The sequence below is a fragment of the Tachysurus fulvidraco genome, chromosome 1 (genome assembly GCF_022655615.1).
Source record: "Tachysurus fulvidraco isolate hzauxx_2018 chromosome 1, HZAU_PFXX_2.0, whole genome shotgun sequence".
NCBI lineage: Eukaryota > Metazoa > Chordata > Actinopteri > Siluriformes > Bagridae > Tachysurus > Tachysurus fulvidraco.
The window spans coordinates 12,440,042-12,461,929 of NC_062518.1; the positions used below are offsets into that span (position 1 = coordinate 12,440,042).

General features: G+C 36.3%; 1 protein-coding gene across 3 annotated transcripts in view; it reads left to right on the top strand.

Annotated features, from left to right (window-relative positions):
* Window positions 1-16,712, top strand: part of dgkza (diacylglycerol kinase, zeta a) — a 71,317-nt gene extending 54,605 nt beyond the window's left edge. For all 3 annotated transcript variants that reach the window (XM_027133015.2, XM_047820065.1, XM_047820070.1), the window contains 7 exons: window positions 1,586-1,642; window positions 6,817-6,851; window positions 8,376-8,425; window positions 10,975-11,095; window positions 12,188-12,224; window positions 12,361-12,460; window positions 14,811-16,712. In XM_027133015.2, the coding sequence (XP_026988816.2) occupies window positions 1,586-1,642; window positions 6,817-6,851; window positions 8,376-8,425; window positions 10,975-11,095; window positions 12,188-12,224; window positions 12,361-12,460; window positions 14,811-14,927 (517 nt within the window). In that variant the 3' untranslated portion in view covers window positions 14,928-16,712. The remainder of the gene's footprint in view (window positions 1-1,585; window positions 1,643-6,816; window positions 6,852-8,375; window positions 8,426-10,974; window positions 11,096-12,187; window positions 12,225-12,360; window positions 12,461-14,810) is intronic.
* Window positions 16,713-21,888: the final 5,176 nt, after the last annotated feature.

A 21,888-nucleotide genomic window follows, 5' to 3' on the forward strand; every position in this document is an offset into this window, starting at 1 on the left:
ACCTACAGTTACTTACAGTCAGGAGCATAACTGATAGTACTACAATATTTGTATTAGTTCACTTTCCATGATGACTATGTGCTGGTCTGAGAACTGTTTGTGTGTGATTTGTATTCTAGAGATCCAAGTTCATTTGTTGAGTTCACATTTGCACAAAACATGCACAAAGGTCATTGATTTTACAACCTCTAAAACAAACCTAGTATGAAAAGTAACCTAGGTAAACATTTACAGTATAATTAGTTTAGCTGGAATAGTTCATTCCCCCTTAGACACCTTCGTCTTTATGGAGGTGTTGCGTTTGTAAGATTTGGGATCACATTTTTATACTCCATTATCTTAAAATAATCATGATTAACGTTCACACACTCCATCTAAAGCTCATCTATTTTTAAACTACATGACCCAGACCACATATTTTGGACCATACACTGATGAACACATGAACTGTTTTGTTCCTGTTTTCACTGATGTACAGTACAATCAGCCCGTACTGATCTTTGCACTAATGTTATCGCTGCATTTTTCCCCTCTAATAGGACCAGCTTGATCAGACCTTATCAGTGTTTCCTGTCTAACATTTATTGCTGTTTTAGGATTATTCTTAAATTAGCTCTATTGTAATTCTGTTTTAGGATTATTCTTAAATTAGCTCTATTGTAATTCTATACAAACAGGCCCATAATTTAAAAAAAGAACCTCTGTTACATATCGCTCATATAGACCACAGACAGCCTACATACTCACAGCATGTCTCGATATAATCTCCAACAAAAAAAAAAAAAAACATTCATTTTAAAAAAAAAGTTTGTCATTCAACCTCCTCGGAAAATCATACAGGGATTATAATAAAATGCAGCTTAAATGAGTGCATTTTAACTTACAGCAGCCATTTGAAATTTTTGGATCCTTCTGGAATATAACAAACTCAACAACTAAAGCAAAATCTGATCAAGCGTTATTTGGTGGTTAATGAGAATTACCTTGATATGGGAAAGACACTGTTCCCTATCGTACTCCATTACAATAGATAGAGAACATGCTAGAAAGGTGAGGTAGCCAGGTTTGAGGATTATTTTCTGCTAATAGCTTTGTTATAATTTGTCAAAAAAAATCCAGATTTTTCAAGCAGTTATTTGTAGACTATGCTTGATTTATACCCGAATACAGGAACAACAATTTAATCACTTAAAAGACAGATACAGAAATCGAATGGCATTGTTTTACTCCCATCGTATGAAAGATAGAATTACTGTACCTCCATGTAGATCCAGTGGATACAGGTCTGCTGGCTTGTTGCAAAGCACAAGATAAAAAATATGCTGTAATGAAAGTAAATGCCATGGTGTTTGTTTAGAACGGTCCTGCTCCTGTGCTTCTTCGCGATCACTTCACGTACATTACATACAAAATTAGGAATAACAGGTTTTACATGTTAAAATTATAATTTTTTTTGTTTATTTTATTTTGTTGATTTTATAGTCTTATTTTTTTTTGCTTGGTAATTTTGCACTATTCTATAGGTTGTCTTTCATGAACTTCATGTTGTTTTGGTTTATGGTTGTTTTGGTTTGTTGTTTTGAAGGGCAGGGGGTGTGCACCGCTCTAACACAACCGCAGCCGATTTCAATCAAGCTAACAGGTGAGATTGAGCTCCGTAGTCTGTCTATGACCCTTCAGCCCTGTTGCTTGCTTTCACACTCTCTCTCTCTCTCTCTCTCTCTCTCTCTCTCTCTCTCTCTCTGTGTCTTTCTCTCTCTCTCTCTCTCTCTCTCTCTCTCTCTCTCTCTCTCTCACACACACACGCTCTCTCTCTCTCTCTCTCGTGCTCTCTCGCTCTCTCACTCACCCACACCCACATGCCCATACACATTTGCTTTCCTGTCTTTTATAAATGATCTACAATAACATTTAAAAGTTTAAATCCAGTGACAGACGAGCTGAGCTGTTATTCTTTGACCTCTCACTGTTTTGGCCCCTGTGCAGAGATTAAATGAACGCTTACTGCCAGCACAGACAGTGGGGTGCATTGTTGTAGGAACGTTCTGTCTCTCATTATAGTCCAGCTGTATCTCCAGACATGACCTGAGAAACAACAACACACCTCAGTATGAGCTAATACCATTTAAATGGGAGGCTTTGAGATCTGCATGTATAGATCTGTTTTGCTTCACTGGAACCTTTTTAACTCCAGATGAATAATATTTAAAATATTTACAGATCTACTCATTACTTTAGTGTTGCTGTTGCTCAGTGAACAGCTACACACACCCATACAGACATGTTGAAGCTCAGAGATCAGAGTCAGCCTGTCCCTCAGTTCTGCTCTCTGTTGCAACAGTGAAATCATTTTCTGTCTCTCATCCTCCTTTGCCTGCTTATTCTTAGGAATTGCAGCATTAATTGGCTGGGGTTTGTGCTTTGTTGTCTTTTAGATGAAAATGTGCAGTTTCATAACAATCTGTGTGCTTTTGTTTTTAATGAGATTATTAAGCACTAATCAGCTTTTTGGACCCAGCTTCATTTGGGAGGGGCAGAGGCACAGAGAGAGCGGTGAACATGTTATCGGCAAAACACAATGCTGCTACTGGGAGGGAGGGGACTTGGAGAGGAAGACAAGAGAGAGACAGTGATACAGATAGAAAAAAAAAGAAGCGGGACTGAGAAAAGTAATTGATACGCATCGGCTTTTGTGTATATTATTGAATATTCTCACGGGTACACAGCCCAAGACAGAACTTGGGGCCAATGGATTATTAGAGGTCACATCAGATTTATGAGTCTGGAGGCTGAATGCTAGTAATTATGGGACATACACACTGGATTCCTGTACTGTGAATGAAGTGTGTGTGTGTGTGTGTGTGTGTGTGTGTGTGTGTGTGTGTGTGTGTGTGTGTGTGTGTGTGTGTGTGTGTGTGTGTGTGTGTGTGTGTGTGTTTATGCTCTCAGTCCCACTTCTGCTGTATGTGCTTGGTTAGTAGCTAGCAGGCGTTTACAGCCAATGGAGGGAAAAGTATGTGAAAAGCATGGCATTTCATTTATCACATATAAATTCATCTTCCACGCTCTGTCAGAAAAGAAACATTGGGGAGAAAGCACAAAAGAGGAAAAGAGGGTTAGTGAAGCAAACAAATATGGTGCCAAGAGCTCTAAAGGGTTTCATTAATTTATGGGAATGCTGGAGGATTTTGAAGCTTCTTTATGTTACTTATTATCTAGCTACAGGGAGTGGGATTTCTGATAAAGTGCCAAGAAAGCTAACAATAAGTATTTATGAATTTATGTTTCACTGCAGCATAGATAATTCATCATCAGCTACACATTGTTGAGATCTGTTTCTCAGAATTATTCTAATATTGTCAATGATAATCATCCACTATAACTCATTTCTGGTCATGGTACACATGTAAGTTGCCTCCCGTTGCTTTCTAGATCTTGCAATAAATAAAGGGAAACATTCTGACCTGGAGTCAATAATCAATGGTATAAATCTGGTGTGAAGGCTCAGCTGTTGGGGTTTGATTGGTCATGGGTCTACATCTGTGCTCAAATTCATTATTTTTTTTTTGTTCCTGATGATTCTAAAACTAAGAATTGAGAATTGGCAGCATGAACTCTGTTTGGTTGCTTTTCTCCATTGGCCACATAGTATAGTGTAGACCGTTTGATATTCTGCACCTAATTTAAAGTTGTGCTCTATAAGGTGTGTGTGTGTATGTGTATGTGTGTGTGTGTGTGTGTGTGTGTGTGTGTGTGTGTGTGTGTGTGTGTGTGTGTGTGTGTGTGTGAAGGTCAAGAGCTCCATTTATGCATTCATCAAGGAATGGCTTACCTGTGTTTAGCCACTGATTAAATCCATTTGCTCAAGAGGAGGAAAAATTAGTGCAAGATAAAAAAAATCGGCAAAGATAGTCAGGTTAATTGGTACATTGACATTTTAACAGCAATCATGTGTAACAGTAATAATAGTAATAATAATAGTAATAATAATAATAGTAAAATTTTAACCTTAACACAATCTGCATTTCCTCCTTAAAGCCATTTGTTCTTGTCCCAGTCGTCACAGTTATAGTAAAGTCATCGGCTGCCTGGCTGTGATTATCGTGCAAACATAGTAATGTATGCACCCTCTGCAGCCTGAAGTATTTTATTGAGGTCGAGGGTTATTGCAGGCTGCAACAGGAGTGTGTTTAAGGCAGAAGCCATTTGTCCTGTCATGTGAGTCCAGGCTTGTAGCAGTAAAAAAGGCCTCAGGGTTCAGGATACTTGTGCAGAGGACGTGTTTTTATGTGATGGGGAAACGCTGCGAGGTCATGTTCAGATTTATGGGTCTGAGAGCTGTTCTTAATTATGGGACCCATACAGTGGATTCCTGAAGTGTGATGTGCAGATTTTTATGTACACACACCAAACAGAGACGAGCCATTAGTGTCATAGAACCTCGAGTGCTGTTTCTTTTCATCCCTAGTTTTCTGTCTGGATAGAAATTTAGATAATTATAGAATAGAATAGAATAGAATAGAATAGAATAGAATAGAATATTTGTGTCACATCTACATCACAGCACAGTGAAATTCTTTCTTCTCATATCCAAAAAGTGGTGGTTGGGGTCAGAGCACATGCTCAGCCATGATACAGCAGCCCTGGAGCAGTGAGGGTTAGGGGCCTTCCTCAAGGGCCCAACAGTGGCAGATTGGCAGTACTGGTGCCTAAACCCTGATCATCCAATCAACAGTTCAGAGCTTTAACCACTGCCCCTTTTATAATGTATAGACTTAATTGTAAACAGAAAATACATATAGAAGCATTGTTACTGAGATTTAATATTGCTATTAAAGTCAATATTAATCAGTTTTCTTGTTGGTTTGGTTTGGTTTGGATTTTTAACCTCAAATCTGACCACTCACTCAACTCCCATGTTGCTTTGCATGAGATCATAAGTTTTAAGGCAGTGTTTTTCTATTCTCTCAAGCCCTGATCCTCACGTTTACGCAAGGCCTGACACCTCACATTTAGTGTTTCTTGCTCCTAACAAATTAATAATGAATAAACCCCTCATATGGTTTAAATGCAAGGAAACATTGGCAGGGCAGTGGTACGGTACTCCATGACCCATTTTGAGAAAGCCTTTGTTCAGGTAAATGGTGGATTTGTTACAAAGCTTGTGCAAAGCATTGACAACACTCATCTCTTCTCTTCAGGGTGTGATTTATTTCACAAATCCCCAAAATCAGATCTCTCTCGCTCTCTCTCTCGCTCTCTCTCTCCCTCCCTCCCTCTCTCCCATTGTATCCCTCTTTCCGTTTTTTCATGCCTAGTCTCAGTAGGGAGCAGATTACTGGCATCTCTGTCACTGCGGCTTTCCGACAGATGCTTTTGATATGGCACGGTACCACTTTGATCAAATATTTATCAGGACGAGTGATCTGTGTTTAGAGGAGGCATTGTGGCAGGGCTAAAATCAGAGTTAATCATCATTAATAAATCGCTGCAGTCTCTGAACTACGTCATGTATACACACACGCCTTTATAAATAACGACGATATTTTTCTAATTATGTGCTTGTTTTCACTCACTTTGCTCTCAAAAATGTGGTTTGTTTTTAGAGTTATTTCTGCTGGTGATCATTGCCTCTCAGTGTCCAGCAGAAATTAATTATTTTCCATTAAATCAAAGCACATAATGTGCGTTTTTCTGTTAAGTAATGCATTACGCATTTCTATCATTATCACAATTGTTGACTCTGGTGTATTGTTTTTTATTATTGTTTGCTGTGAGCATTTTGACCAATTTAATAAGCTGTTTTATCTGTAATTGGAAACATTCCTGAGAGACAGAACAAAACAGTGCAGGGAAATGTTGTCATTTAATGGGGCGTTCTCATCATTAGTCGTTACATGTTTACAGCACGTACAAATCTTGTTCCCACTTGACGATGCATGACCTTACCTTATAAACACACATAACCAAAAAATGAAAGAGCACCAATGTTCTCCCTATTATAGTGCCAAATATTATCATAGTAATAATATCAAATGACCTCACAAAACAGCTTTTATTTGAAAAACTGTAATAGTTAAACAATTTCATTTTGGTCACTGGGGTAGGGTTAGAATTCATTAGCTGCAGTAGTTATAATGCCAGTTGAAGGTATGAAGCAAATCTAAAAACTAAATATGCAGTGATGTTGAAGTGTAAAGAGAGTACTGCAGATTTCAGGCCCCACTGTTATTAATCTAGGAGACTCTGAGCTTCTGCCATTTTACTAAAGATCATTGTAGATGTTGATTTTGGATCTTATTTGACTTCTTACAAAATTGAATGCTAGGATTGAGGTAGGACATACTCTATATTAGGTTCAATTTTGTTGGATTGTGGCTTTGGGTTGGATTTGACTGATTGCAATGTTGTCTGACTCCAGAGTTTTGGGGATTGCGTTTCAGTCATTCGTGCCATTTCCAGAGGAACCACCAACTGGGATTAGTTAGCATTCAGTCAGCAGTCTGTAATCCTCTTCTTCCCCCAACACCCCCCACCCCCACCCCCAAAACGCAGACACACACACACACACACTCTCTCTCTCTCTCTCTCTCTCTCTCTCTCTCTCTCTCTCTCTTACACACGTACACAAGTACACTGTTGCCCAAAAAGCAATGATTTTTCATTTTTATTTATTTGTTTGTTTGTTTGTTTGTTTGTTTTTACTAAAGCTTTTATCTTTGGGTTCAGCCCTGATTATGCTATGCAGATCTTGCAATTTATAAGTATCTCTGCAAACTTCTTATTCGTTTTTCTTTTTTTGTCTCCCACCTACAGGTCAGAAAAGAATGCTGTAAGCGTCAGTAGTCCAGGTAAACATGCAACACACAACATAAAAAGGACTTAATGAGCGCAGTATAAGGATCTCTGCTACACCCTGTTAAACTCTGTTGTGCTCAGTATGTGTGTAAAGGAGCGCTTCAGTGTCTCAGCTCTCCTCTGTTCTTTTCTGAGTGTGAGATAGCGGGTTGTATACAGCACTGTGGATAGGTTCAGTTCTGCTTCCTAAAGGCAGTAAAAAAAGGTGGTGGATGTTAAGTGTTAAATGCTTTCTGGCCCTTGCTTCATATGTTGCTGCCAAGCCTAAAAAGGGAAGCTGCCTCTGTTTCTTGCAAACTGAGAGGAGTAGAGAGGAAAATAAAAGAACTCTCTTGACCTTCTTGAGGATCAATAAGGTATATTTGAGTATACATTAATGGCATTGTTCCATTGTACATTAGCATTCAGTGCCTCTTTCTGTCAGCAGTACTTTCAATACTGCTGGATGTCCTGGAACTATAGATAATACAGAACCTAACTTTAGAACAGTTATCCTATGTCCTATATCCTACAAGTCATGTTGTGAGGGCAGGATTGGCATAAGTTTATCTTCACACAGGCTTATGGATCCAAATGTTAGAATCCCCTTAGAATAAAGCCTGGTATATTTATATTGTTTTGTCCAGTTTATGAAACAGACACGAAGGATGGAATGGTGAATGGAGACTGTATAAAGGGCATCCTGAAGCTTTGAACCCAGATTTAGCATATTAGGACAGAAGCTACAGAAGCAGCATGGCCAAATGTGATTACCAATGCTAATTAAAATCTTATTTCCCCACAATATTTTCAAGCCCTCTGCATCTGAAATATTAAAACAAACAGTCTGCTGGTAAAACTCTGAAAACCTGACGAATTAGAGTAAAATTTGAATAACTGTAGCATGATGTACTTATTAGATACAGAATGATTGCTAACAGAATGTATTGTTTAAAGTGGTACTATATAGTTTTATAGCACAATTGCATATAAGTGCTGAAACTTTTATTAATAGCTTCACTCATAACTGCTAAGCATCGTTCAGGTTAAGTGAAGAATAAACTAGTAAGATGTCCATCCTGAAAACTTTTCCATGTTGGAAAAGTAAAAGGAACAATTTTACTATTACAGAGTCTGGCACTGGAGACTGGAGTAACTGTAATCACCACAGAAAAGAATTCAAACGCTTGTTTATCACTGTAGATTAGCCGTGTTTTCAGACTGTCACATTCATCATTTTACATCCCGTTGACCCATGTTCATTTCAAACATATCTGCTGAGTTCAAAAGTCACTTTGTCTTCTTTTTGCAAATTGCCATTATAGAAATTAAGACAAGTTACAAAGAGCAGCATATATGAACAATAAAAAACTACTGTTAGAGCTACTGTTCTAGAGAAGAAATCCTCAGACACCTTCTGACCAATCAGAATCAAGCATTCAGCAGCGCTTTGGTGTAAAAGCACTTAAGCTACCGTTGTAAGTTAGTTTGAGCTGGCTTTCCTAAATAAAGCATACATCTTTGTCCTCTCTATGCAGTGTCAGCAGATGTGCTTATTGAGTGTGTGAAGAACAAAGACCATCAGAAGGTATGTTCCACAAACATCGATATATATTTTTACATTATCTTTTTCGTTACTGCAGTGAGCCACCTCAGTTATGTGCATTATGGTTCCTGTACACATGAAACATGCAGACATATAGACAGATTTAACATATTAACATAAAATATATGATTATTTTTTTCACAAATCAATATTTTAGAAGCATAAAATTCTGTTTACAGCCATGAACAGTAGAGACACATCATGCGTAACTGATCGTCAGCAATATCATTAACATTATTATATTTTCTAACTTTCATGACACTTTTGCTATAGTTATACCTGAGTTTACATTTAAAACACTTGAATACAGGCTAATTGTGAAACTTGTGAAACCACTTTTACTACGCCATAAGTAGTCTTGCTTTTATACCTCATATTAAATCCATAAAACATCATTTTTGCTGTTTGGGCTCTGTAGCTTTAATTTTAGGCTTCCAAACAAAAGAAATACCTGCAATGCATATTTCTAAACCAACATTTTGTTTCCTATTCGATATTTTCACCCATATTTCTCATCAGTTAGACATTTTCCAGGTATACTGTTACTTTTTCTGTGTGTATTTCCACTGAAAAAGAGCTGTTTCACATCTGGCACATTGTGTTCAGCTCCAATACCAAATTCCTAAAGGTGTAGTAGCAAAGTCAGGTAATTGGGGTCTGCTTCACCTGGTTGCCATGACAACAGATTTTTCCGAAAAATAGGAGCTGAAAGGTGTGTGGCATAAATAAATACAACCCCCCAGCCCCCACCCCTCCTCCCAGCCCCCTTTTTGGTGAGACCTAGATATGGTAGACAGACAGACAGATCATTGCTGTGTCACTGAGGTCAGTAATATAATACACACACATAATGCTGCTCTAGTATCTGTAATCACCACAGAAAGGAAGTCAAACACTTGTTCATCACTGTAGATTAGCCATGATTTATGACCGTCACATTTTTACCCAACACTGTAAGAAGTAGCTTGGCTTCTTGGGACTTAATTCTAACTACGACAGATTTGTAAGATAGACCGAGTCATGGTAAAATTTGGTACAGAACATCTCCCTAGAATGCATTATAAATAGAACCATTATATTACCACAAAATACTGTCAAGCAAGTGAAGACTCCCTTATGAAGAGATTAACACAAGAATGAATCTAGAGAAGGATAAAACACCTATATGGGCTCCCAGGTTGCACAACACACATACTATATTTTAATGTTGCCTTTAAAAAGCCAAAATTCTGTATTGCGTTGTTAGATTATTTTTCTTAGACAGTTCATTTTTAAATGCTTCTCCTTCTGGAGCTTTCCAGCTACATGCACCAAACGCAGCCAAGCTCTTCATGCTGTTCTGACTTAAGTTCCTTTTCCTAGAGGTCAGAATTCCACGGAAACTCAAAGTGGACTAAATTCTCATAGGATTCTAATAAAAAATTTGGCTTTTTTACTTGAAATTCTTTTAAAAAACTTCAGACTATTAGGACTGATGAAGGTGTACATTAAACTGATCACACTTGCAGTTTTCCCTTAGTGGACGATAAAAAATCCTCAAAAGTGACATCAATAAGTTCAGCACAATGAGGAGACCTGGATAATGTGTATTCTGGTGATGTCACACTCACATATCCACTCCCCTCCAAAAATACTGGCACCACGTCTGTCCACTCACCTCCAACAAGCATTGGACATTATATAGCTACTTGCTTCAACCTCAATCATTACACAATTTACAGGCTGTATATTTACAATCACACCCTTCAGCATCACCCAAATGATGATGAGGTTCCCTTTTGAGTCTTTTTCCACTTAAGGTTTCTTCCTCTTCCATCCAAGGGAGTTTTTCCCACAGTCACCTCAGGCTTGATCATTGGGGATAAATACAAACACATTTAAATATGTCTAATATTAATATAATACAAAAATTCATATTACACATATTTAAATGTGTAATATGAATTTTTGTATTATATTAATCTTTGTATAATATAATTTTTTTTTGTAATATGTTTCGTATGTTCTGTAAAGCTTTTAACAATGTCCATTGTTTAAAGTGCTATACAAATAAATTTGAATTGAATTGAATTCAACAAGCTAACATCAATGTTTGCCATGACAAACTTTAAAAATTTGCTTCTATATTATAATTACTAAATTATACCATATTTCATACCATCTGTGCCTGGGAGTAAAAGAGAACATAACTGGGTGGGATTACATTTTCACTTGCTTTTAATAAGAATAACACAATAAATGTTTGTTTTTTGTCACTAGGGTACTTTTTGTTAGAGAATCGAATAAGTGAATTTGTTTAAGCTAAATAATTGGACCTTGAGAAACAGTACATTTAAATTTTATGTTTTCAGTGTAAAAAAAATAAGGACCTGTACAAAACTGTCAGAGCATATCAACGTGTGTATGAGTGTCGGGTGTGAATATGGGTGTATGAAAAGCTACTACTTAGTGCTGAAGATCTTCAGAGGAGGTCTTTTACAACAGTACTAGTTTAAGTAAATGTGTGTGTGTGTGTGTATCTCTCTCTCTAGCTAGAGGAGCTCCATAAACAGGGAGCAGACCTGAGTGTGCAGGACTCAGCAGGTCGAACATTACTCCACCATGCAGTGGATGTGGCCAGTAAAGACATCGTCAGATACATCATTGATAACGGTGAGATAATCTCTTTGTCTCTCTCAAACACCCACCCACACACAAACACACACACAGCACTGTTCAGTCCATTTCACACAATATGCAGGACATATTTTACAGGGCGTTCTTTAACTTCACAGCATTTGGGTACACGTTGATTCATACATCTGATGCTTTGACCTCGGTGATATTACACCTACCCTCTGAATAACATTCAGCACTTATGTAAGGAATAACACATGATAGTACGTGCAGTGTAGAATCATTAAGATATGATGCAACACTGGTTTGCTGACATTTTGTTAGCATTGATGTATTATTATACTTCATTATACGTGTTATGTAGCACAGGAACGTGTATCTTTATGTAACGATACCCCTACAGAGAGGATTAGTACCTCATGAGTCAGTTTTAAACATGTTTATTGCCATGTTTTATTCTTTTATGTCTAAATCTTAGAATGGAAATGTTTCACTCAGTCTCAAAATTATTAGGAATGAAAAAAAAGGTAAGAAAGAGGGAAAAAAGTCATCTTTTAGTAATAGTCAAAACAGTCATTTTTTAAGGCTGTAGACATAGCCAACAGTTGGTGAGAATAAAATCAGATCAGATTCTCTTTTCCTCTATACAGTACACTTTTTCTCCAAGTGCTTTGACAGTGCATTTATTCTCAGGAGGATGAAAGAAAAAGAGATAATGGACAACAGTTTGTGTGCATTTATTTTAAATATTATTATGAGTGTCAAAACCACATTTGTTTTTAAGAGAAAATACTGCTATTAAAAAAAAGTTTCTTCTTATGATTATTTTGATTAGAGGAATGCTAAGTTTCTTATATTGTTCAGTACAAAATTGTAATAATTGTGCAATCTTTGTTTTATATAATCATGTTTGCTCAGATTAGTGAAACCAGCAATTCTGGAGTTTACTGTATCAACGTGCATTGTTACTGTCTGTAGTGTATAATTGTATATACACTGTTCCCATAATGAAGTGCATGCACTGCAACAATTTCTTCTTTTTCAGGACATAAATACCTTTTCTACATTTCTAGCTTGGTAACACACAAAGTAGACTTTATGTTGTCTCTTGTTTCCCCTTTTTAACAGCACCTGTTGATATACTGGATGTGACAGAGACAGAAAAGTAAGAAACACTATTTCTTTCTTGACTTTTCCTATTTATTTATTTTTTAAATTGGCCAGGATAAGCTTTACCAGTTGGATTGACAGCTTTTGCTTTTATCTTGCCAGTGACTAGTTTCTACTGTTCTTACTTGCAGCGGCGAGACGGTGTTGCACAAAGCTGCCTCATTGTGTCAGAGGACAATCTGTCACTACTTAGTGGAGGCTGGAGCTTCTCTTATGAAGACAGATTTACAGGTGGGAAAAACAAGTATTTTTATTATGATTAACCCCCGAGACTAATACACCATTCCAGCAAAAATGGGAGACAGGGACATCTGTACACTGAAACAGAAGTGCTGTATCCAGTTTTTCCACAGATCTACAGTATGCAATGTGACAAAAAAAGCTAAGGAGATCCATTATAGTGTTCAGGATGGAAGTGATTTTCTAATCATCCCCTTAAACTTTCCGATGTGCGTCATCGGTTTGGAACAAAGGGTGCTGGAAAATCTGCTTTTGTGAACAGCCTGTAATCTCTTTGCTGTTTCTAGTTGGGCTGACAGGCTTTAACTGGTGGCTAGTTTTTCACTCTTTCATGCTTTCTGTCTTGCTGTCTGAAGCAGCATGTGCTCAAACCTCCACATGACAGATGGGATATTTTTTAGTCTGTTCCTAACCTGTACTTTCCTTGGGGCAAATGTATGCTGTCTGCCATACTGGCTGCCTCACCAGCACCCTCAAATGCTTTTAAACCCCACTAACACCAATAGTTTAAACCCAAATGTACTCATTATCATATCAGATTTCTAAAACCAAATCATTACGATCTCTTTCATCTCTCCACATCTCTCTTATTTGCTTGTTTGATTTTGTGTGTGTGTGTTTTCTACTGTATCTTCCTCTCCCACTCACTGTCTTTCTCCCACATTTGCTCTCTTTCCTTTCTTCAGCCATACATGTCCGCTTATGGATAATATATGTTCCCCATGTTCTCTCTATCTGGCTGCTGTGTGTCTGTCTGGTTTATTTTATCCTTTGTGCTGTGAAGAAGCTCTCCGGTACTGTTTTTTTTTTTTTTTAAACAGTTGTCAGAACAATGTTCTTATTCTTCACAAACTTGTGAAGAGCACTTCTATCTGACGTAATTATAATGCTATTCATTCTTGTCTAAATGGAAGCTCCTCTGATTTTTTTTTTCTCTCTCACTGTGAACATTTCTCATTGTTTGTCACCGGTCCTTGTTATTCCAGAGCATTTTTTTAAGCTGTTATCTCCAAAAGTGATAAGCAGAAACAGGGAGCTTTAGGTATTTTAAAGTATAAAAAAGCTGTAGTGTTTCTGATTGTCTACACAAAAAGAGCTTTATCTGTCATAAGCGGCAACGAAACTGCCTGTGCTTTAAAAAGGAAAAAAAATTCAAGCTCTCTTCTCTTCAGCATGTCAGATTATGGTGATAATAAAAGACATTCAGTGGTTCTGGCACAAACATTGTTGTGACTAATGGATAGAAGAAAGGTTTTGGATGCTGTACAATCTTGATTCATTGAACTCACAGATTCCATTCCTCCAGTGATTCCTACTCATAAGTCAGTATGTGGAATTCAGTACTGTATGGGAAGTTCTTGTGTTAAACTGTGTTCAACTGTTGAACAATGCAGTGCAGTGTGTACTGATTTGGTGAAAGGGAACTCCTTACTCCATGTATTAGGACACATCTGGGATCTCTGATGAAGCCTGTCTACAGCAGATGGTATTCGAAAATTTGAAGAGATGGTTCTTGCCAGCTTATGTACATCATTTGCATATGATGTTATATATTTGTTTGGCTTTGGATGCATCATTATTAAATGGGACCAATTAAATATAATGTGGAACAGGGGCACTAAAGCAATTGATATTGTGAACCAGAGTGTGATGAATCATATGTTTTAAAGAAAATAATTGGCCAGACTGCATCCTTTGCTGAATAAGGCCTTCAGAGAAATCCAGTGGGTTTTGTCAAAGTAGGCTCTTGACAGTCTGCTCGACAGAGTGCCTGGATACTAATGGTTTGTGTCCACATGGAACTTGATGAGGTCCACTCAAAATTGCCCACTCAAGCTGATTTACTGGCAAAATTTTTCAAAAGAGCCAATTAAAACATTTTATCTCTTTTGCATTTTTGCATTTAATGCATATGTAATTTGTAGCTGGTCTAACTAGACATACAGAAAACCAAGATGGTGTCAAAGCAAGCTGGTAATTGCATGTGCTCAGAACAGTAGAGCCAGAGGGCCGGTATAAAAATCAGAATCAGAAGCTGGTAAGAATGTTCACCAGTTACAGACAAAATAAAACACTTTGTGTGTAAACAATGATAAAGTTGACCAAATAAGACTAAATAAGACCAGAAGTATTCACAAACTGACCACAGAGAATAAAAAGAGTAATATAAAAATATCGGGATAGCAGATACTAACCGTCTAATAATAGCAGTCACTAACCTCACCCTTTGCACATGATACTCTTTTCTTGTTAGCCAAGAATGAAATGCTACAATATTAAATCAAAGTATTTCCAGCGTGTCCTTCCCCCCCAGTTATAGTTTGCATTTTTGCATTTGCAGGGCGATACCCCGAAGCACAGAGCAGAAAAAGCAAAGGACCCGGAGCTGGCAGCGTATCTGGAGAATCGGCAGCATTATCAGATGATCCAGCGCGAGGACCAGGAGACAGCAGTCTGACCTCTGACCTTTCACACACCTTCCCCTCTAGAGTCTGGAGCTGTCTACATGTGCCAAACCAATAAAGTAAATAAGAATGGACTAGCTCATAATAAAAGGCTCCTTTATATGGGGTGAATACATACTGTAACTCCTAACCGACTCTAGAGCTAAGAGACACATGTACACACGCTATGAAGAGATCTGCAGGTTTACCGGCTTGACTAAATTTACATCCATTTCACTGTCATCATGTATCAGTGTGTCTGTGTCAGAATGTATGGAGAGGGCTGGGGTTTTCTTTGTTAAGGCAGTCACTAATCTGTGTGGCTTTTAAAGAGCAACCATTCAGATTAATACAGTTTGTGTAAAAGAGTTTGTTGAATGTTGTCTCAAGATGGTATGAGACTGTGAATCAATGTCTGATGTGAGCTCTGTGCAGCACTGATCACACAACTCAAAATTTCAATTTTTATGTTTTGTTAAGAAAAATGCTAATGTTAATAAGGAGAATAAGTTTATTGCTTTGCAGGATCTTACATTTCAGAGATTTACTGATGTATTTGTTTATCCAAACTAAGGAGTGTTGAAAACTTAAATTTTAGGATGTGGGGTGCTGGCTTTCAGCTCTCACTGCACTGAAAACATTTGGAACATTTGGAGCCTTTGGAAGCTTTTTTCTGGCTTTGCTTCTTCGTTGTTTTATTTTCTTCTCTTCTCTTCTGGAAAGGTTTCCTTCTAATAACTTTTGGTACTGTAAGTGTATCTTATTAGGTTTCTGTCTGAGAAACCTTTGCACTGTAACTATCATTGCCTTCTTTATTCCACTCATGAATTTCCTGATTTATAATTGTTGTACTTAAGTTACAGTTCATTTGTAATACCCTTTTAATAGTAAATAGATGTTTATATAATTTATCACTATAACATCTGACTTGTTTACTTGTCTTATTATATTATAAAATACTGAATATTTACTTTATTCTTTTTTTTCCGAATGCAGATCACTTGATTTTGTTCCTAATTTTCCGCTCTTTAGTTTTTCTGGATGGTCTCACTGTATGACAGAATGTTATCCTTCTAATCAACGCTTTATCTTAACGCACCAACATGTAATGATGCTATTTATTTTCTATAATAGATATAGGTCTAAGTTAAATTAGATTTGAAACTAGATATTACTCATTAATGGATTAATATTAAAAAAAATAATTCAAATTTTCAAAGAGGGCACTTTCTTGTGTCCACTGTACAGTTCTATCTTATATATTTATTTATACAGATGCCCACACACTCACACCCAAACCAACACACACACACAAAAGACCCAGAAAGGAGATCTCTTAAATAGATCATTTCAATGGCCATGTTACACAAACTAGTATTTTTTCCATTCAAGTAGAAAAAAAAACATGCTTATCCTACGTTATGTAATAACAGCTCACACACTTAAATCTTCAACAATGCAGCAGATTTGACATTAAACTTTTTTTATAGAAGTTTCTATAAAATAACCTTTTTATAGAAGCTTTCTTAAATAAGTATTGATGAGGTTTGATATTTCCACATTGACAGTTTGATAATATAATATAAAATGAACCTTTTCTATTAAAAAAAAATATTATACCACAGCACTCTTGAATTCTCCAATTCCTCAAAAGATTTTGATTACATTTCTCTAACAGCAGATCTGCAGTAGTTTGACTGCATGGCAAATCCCAGGTTTACACTAAAGCAGAACAAAATTAATTTTGCGTTTTTTGCCACATGACTGAAATCTAATAATAAACAGATTTTAAAAATGGAGACATGGATAAGTTTTTCTGTGATGGTTTCCTATAGAAGCTCTTTGTTGCAGTCATATGTAATGCTTTGAGGGCTGTACTGTAGATACCTTAAGGGAAACAATAAGAGAAACTACTGTAACATGTTTTGCAACATAAAACCTTTTGCAGCATAAAAATTGATTTTCTGTTCTTTAATATATTGTTTACAAATGTTTATTGGCAAATCGCTGTGGTATAAAAGGAATGACATTTCTTAATAGACTATTATTGGCAAATAATCATCATTGGGAGGGCAAAACACCAACCCGATTTATTCCTTGTTTTTTCTGCATTGGTTCATAATCTGTCGAGTAAGACAGAAACTAATTTTTATGCCAAATTTAAATGACTGCCTGGATGCATATTAGATGTGCCTATGTAAATGTGCTGCCATAGCAAGCACACATTATGTAGTATTTTTAATATCAAAAATCTATATACTAAAAGATTTTTTTCCTAAAAAAAATCTTTTGTTTTTTAGCAAGAAAAATTACAGCAAATAAAACATGGAAGCTAGTTACATAATTACGTTTATTGCTTCTCTTTTAGATGAAAATATTTATTTTTTTGTGTAGTATGGAAATAATAATAAAAAGTGTTGATTGGTCTTGTCGGTGTGATTTGACCGAAGCTCATTATGTTGGATCTGTCCGCAGTTAATAGGAGCCAGCATGAGCTATAGTCCCTGCATCTGTTAACTTTTCTATAGTTAAGAAGCCTCATTTAAATCAGCAGTTAAGAAGCTGAACTGCACACAGTGCCTTCTTTAAAAATCCACAAAATGACACAGACTTCATGTATTTTTAGATTCCGGTATCTAATTTGCAGATAGTTGTTTCAATGCCAATCTAATTAAAATATTAAATAGTATATTTGTGTTGTCCCCCTCTCCTATGTGCTTATTATGAAGTAAGACTTTACTTTTTGGGAAAATGGCTGCCTCTTAGGGCTTTATAAAAAAATGTCCCAGAATTGATCCGTTTGAAATAAGCATCTTCTGCTTCTTTGATTGCCTTGCAAAAACATTTCCTATACAGGTTTGCATGTAATCTGGTGCAATAGGCCATTTGGATAAATAGAAATATAATGGTTTTGTACTATAATTACAGAATAATGGTGAATACCTAGAAATGCTATGTACACACCATTTTGTTTCAGTGAATTGATTCTGGTGTTTGTGATTCTTCCAAGACTAATAAAGAATAGTATTTCAAGTATTTATTAGGTAGTATTTATATTTTCTTAGACTATACTGTAATAGTAATTTATCTGATCAGGGTATATGATGATATACTATGATACACATGATACATGGAACTTGTCTTTTTGTCTTTTTTTATATATATATATATCTGTTGATTTTGTTTATATATAATGATTCTAACATTTTGTATAAACTCCAGCTTCAACAGCTGTATCTTGTGATGCCTATTGTCTACATCAGGAGTGTTTAAAATTCAGGTCTTGCTGGACTACAAATCTCTAGGGATTTGTGTCACAAATTTAGCCCATGAAGGCTTTAGTAATTAGCTAATGTGTTGACTCGGGTGTGTAAAATGTGTTAAATGAGGTAGAATGGCAAACTCTGCAGTGCTGTAGCCCTACTGGGGAGACACCCCTGGAGTGGTTTTATTATGTATGGTCTAACTCCAACTTTTCTGTCATTGGCAGTTGTTTTATTTCATAACCCTTTTCAGGTTTTTCACTTTTGGAGTACCCTTAACTGCTCTGGGTGAGCAAAAGTAAAAGTATTTTTTAAGCGTGAACACAAGTTTGTTTTATTATGAAACCAGTTCTTTTTCATATTAGAGTAAAACTTTTGTTTAGGTTTTTTTTAAATAGAATTTTAACTTCTGCTTCTGTGGAGTCGGTTGCCCGATATCACTTTACTTCGGTAAGAAAATACAACATTTCTGTCTACTGCATGTTTGTACATGTTTACTCCAGCGATTACATTGCAGGTGAGGGTCACTAGATGATGTTGTAATCCAGTCCAGAACAGCAAACTCCCTTAAGGCAAACTAAACACTCCCACTTCCCCTTAGTTTTAGAAGATAGACCTATCTAGTACCCTCTCTGTCCGCTGACTCACTGCCTACATGCCTGTGGGCTTGTAATGGTTCACCAGTTGAAAAACAGGATGTACATATTTCACACAAGCACTTAATATCTTAAGATCAGGCATAACTTCAACAACTATCACTATATACTTTCCATATTATCAAAAATACATTGCCAAGTATGTATATAAATAATTAGTTTATTATATATTAAATGTTGTATTATAATGTTATTTTAGGGTTGTTGTCTTTTTTGTTTTGTTTTGTTTTTTTCTTCTCCCTGTTAAATCTCATTGTTGGAAAGTGTACAATATTTCCCAAAACCAATCTTCTAATGCCCAATGCCTGTATTCTGCATAAAGAAATTTCATTACACATGATACAGTGATTCAAGATAAAACGTTGTTTTCTGCAATTATTTTAGAGCTGAAGTTTTGTTTATTGTCTGTTTTTTCTTTTTTCTTTTAGCGTCACCAGTTTTTCTGCTTTGCCATTGAAAGAGCATTGTCTACATGATTTCACACACTTATCCAGGATGTACCTGAAAAAGATTTAGTACTGAATTGTTACATTGAACTTAGGTCTTCAATAAACTTACCAATACAAATTATCATCATCTTTGGGTCCTTTTGTGTGTTGGTAAGTCTTAGTTGAATGTAGAGACTGGTTCTTCTCACGGTTGTTTTCAGTTTTTTACACTGCATGGACACATTAACCCTTCACCTATTAATTATATTTCCCATGACTTGTCCTGTACCACTGCTTGTGTGTGTGTGTGGGTGATTGGTAATTATTTGAAGCCAGTCTGACCCTTCCCCACCCCTAAAACCAGAGTGCAATGGTTTCATCCAGTCCTGTGATATGGAACAGAGGTTGAACTGTAGAAAACATTGATGATGTCTTTCCTCTTCAGCGGGCTATAAAGAGCATATATTAACCTTGCAACCTCTAAGCCACTCTTTCTCTCCATTTCTTTTCTTTATCCCCCTTCATTCCTTTGCAGTTCTTTTCTAGCTGTTTTCTCCTTTTTGGAGTGGGGGGTCTGTCACACAGATGTGTGCCCTTTGTTACTTCACTTTTTCCAAGAATAACAGCCTGTTCCCAGAGTGATAAATAATTCCAAGATCAGCACATAAAATTGTCTTTTGTTTTCTTTGAATTGAATTAAAATGTCTTCCTCAAAGAGTCTGCTTCAGATATTTGATACTTGCAATATAACACGAGTAACACATAAGTAACAAAAAAGAAAAGTATACTTATATATGGGTGAATTCAATGTTAGATGGATAGACAGATTATTTGCGAAATTTCTGGAAATATGTAAATTGTTGCTGTTATCTGTTTAATAACTTTATGTAAGTAAGTGATTTTGCAGGCATGCTATTATGGGTAATCAAAGATGGGCTAGCGTGTAATATGGAGTTTCTTTTAATGTGCTGAAGTTGATTATTTAACTGTAAAAGCATCCCCTTGTACCACTGCAATTTTAAATTCTTTATCAAATCATGTCATACCTTTGTTTATCATTGTATGTAATCCTGTGGAACATTCACAAAACAAGTTATTTCATGTGATTGCTTATTGTAGCGCAAATATTGATCTATATTTGTTCCCTCTCACAATAATATAATAATCATCACAAGGGATCACAAGTTATGTGATCCCTTGTCCTGGTTCCAGTCAGGATTCGGACGGCTGAATTTTGAACTAGCTGTAGTTTATTTAGGGTAGCGTTTGAGACCCTGACCAGCAAAGCATTACAATAACACGAGAAAACACAAAGATATTGATCAACTTTTCTGTTTTTAAATGAAAGAATGATGTCTTTACAGTGTTCTGAACATGGGGAACAAATGTTAAATGTGCATCAAATATCACCCCTAAATATTTTAATTTTGTTTGGAATTCTAGTGTAGAGCCATCCACACTTATATACTCAGCCTTACGTAACTGGTAGGGTGAACCAATGAGCATTACCTCCATCTTGTCACTGTCCAGACACAAGAAATTTCCAGACCTCCATTTTTTATATATCAATGTATTTAATAACACAAAATATACAGCTTGTGATGTTATTAATGAAAACAGCTTGCAAGTCCTCTGACCTGAATACTTTCTCTGTCAGAAAACCTAAAGTTGCTTGTATGTTGTGATTACAGAAACACAACCACAAAAATGAACAGTCAACAGCTACTTTATAAAGGGCACCTGTAAAGTTGCACATTTATGCAGTTATGCAGCCAGCCAATCACGTAGAGGCAGTACAATGGATAAAATCACACAAACTGCATTAATGAGCAGATACCTATATGTTTAAATACTAGGCTACTGCAACTGTAGGAAGTAATTAATTCTTTATGCCTGATTTTACTCTGGCAGATGGATATAATTAAAGCTCCATTCTGCAGGGTTGTCTGAGAGGAAGCACTACATCTGCCTCTAATTTTAACAAATTATTGGAACACAGTGTTCTAAGAGTATGATCTTTTATCCTAACCACACCTGCAAGGAGTTTTAAAATGCACACGAGTAGAACCACAATGGTTGTGTTCTGTACATGCATGTTTAGTATATAGCATGTGTAATATAAAATATTGTACAGAATTATAATTTCAGAATCTAATAGTAAAAAAGAGAACAGAATTGATCTTCTTGCAAAGAAGTGCCCCGTTTTCTGTGAAACTGTGTATGATTCCACATTTTGTCCAGAATATCTAATAAACTCTATGAACTTATACAATGGTGGTACTTAGCAATTAATACTTAGCATAGTTTAGTTTAGGGGCATGTGGTAGCCTGGTGGTTATGGTGATGGGCTACCAATTGGAAGGTTGTGAGTTCGATCCCAGGTCCACCAAGCTGCCACTCTTGGGCCCATGAGCAAGGCCCTTATTGCTCAGTTGTACAAAAAAAATGAGATAATGTAAGTTGCTCTGGATAAGGGCGTCTGCCAAATGCTGTAAATATAGTTAATTTTTTTAGGTTATAAATGTACATTTTAAAAAAGCATAATGTGAATATAAAATCTAATGTTCATTTGTAAAGACACAGAAATTATAAAAAAAATACATAAAATACACAGATGCTATCAGTTAC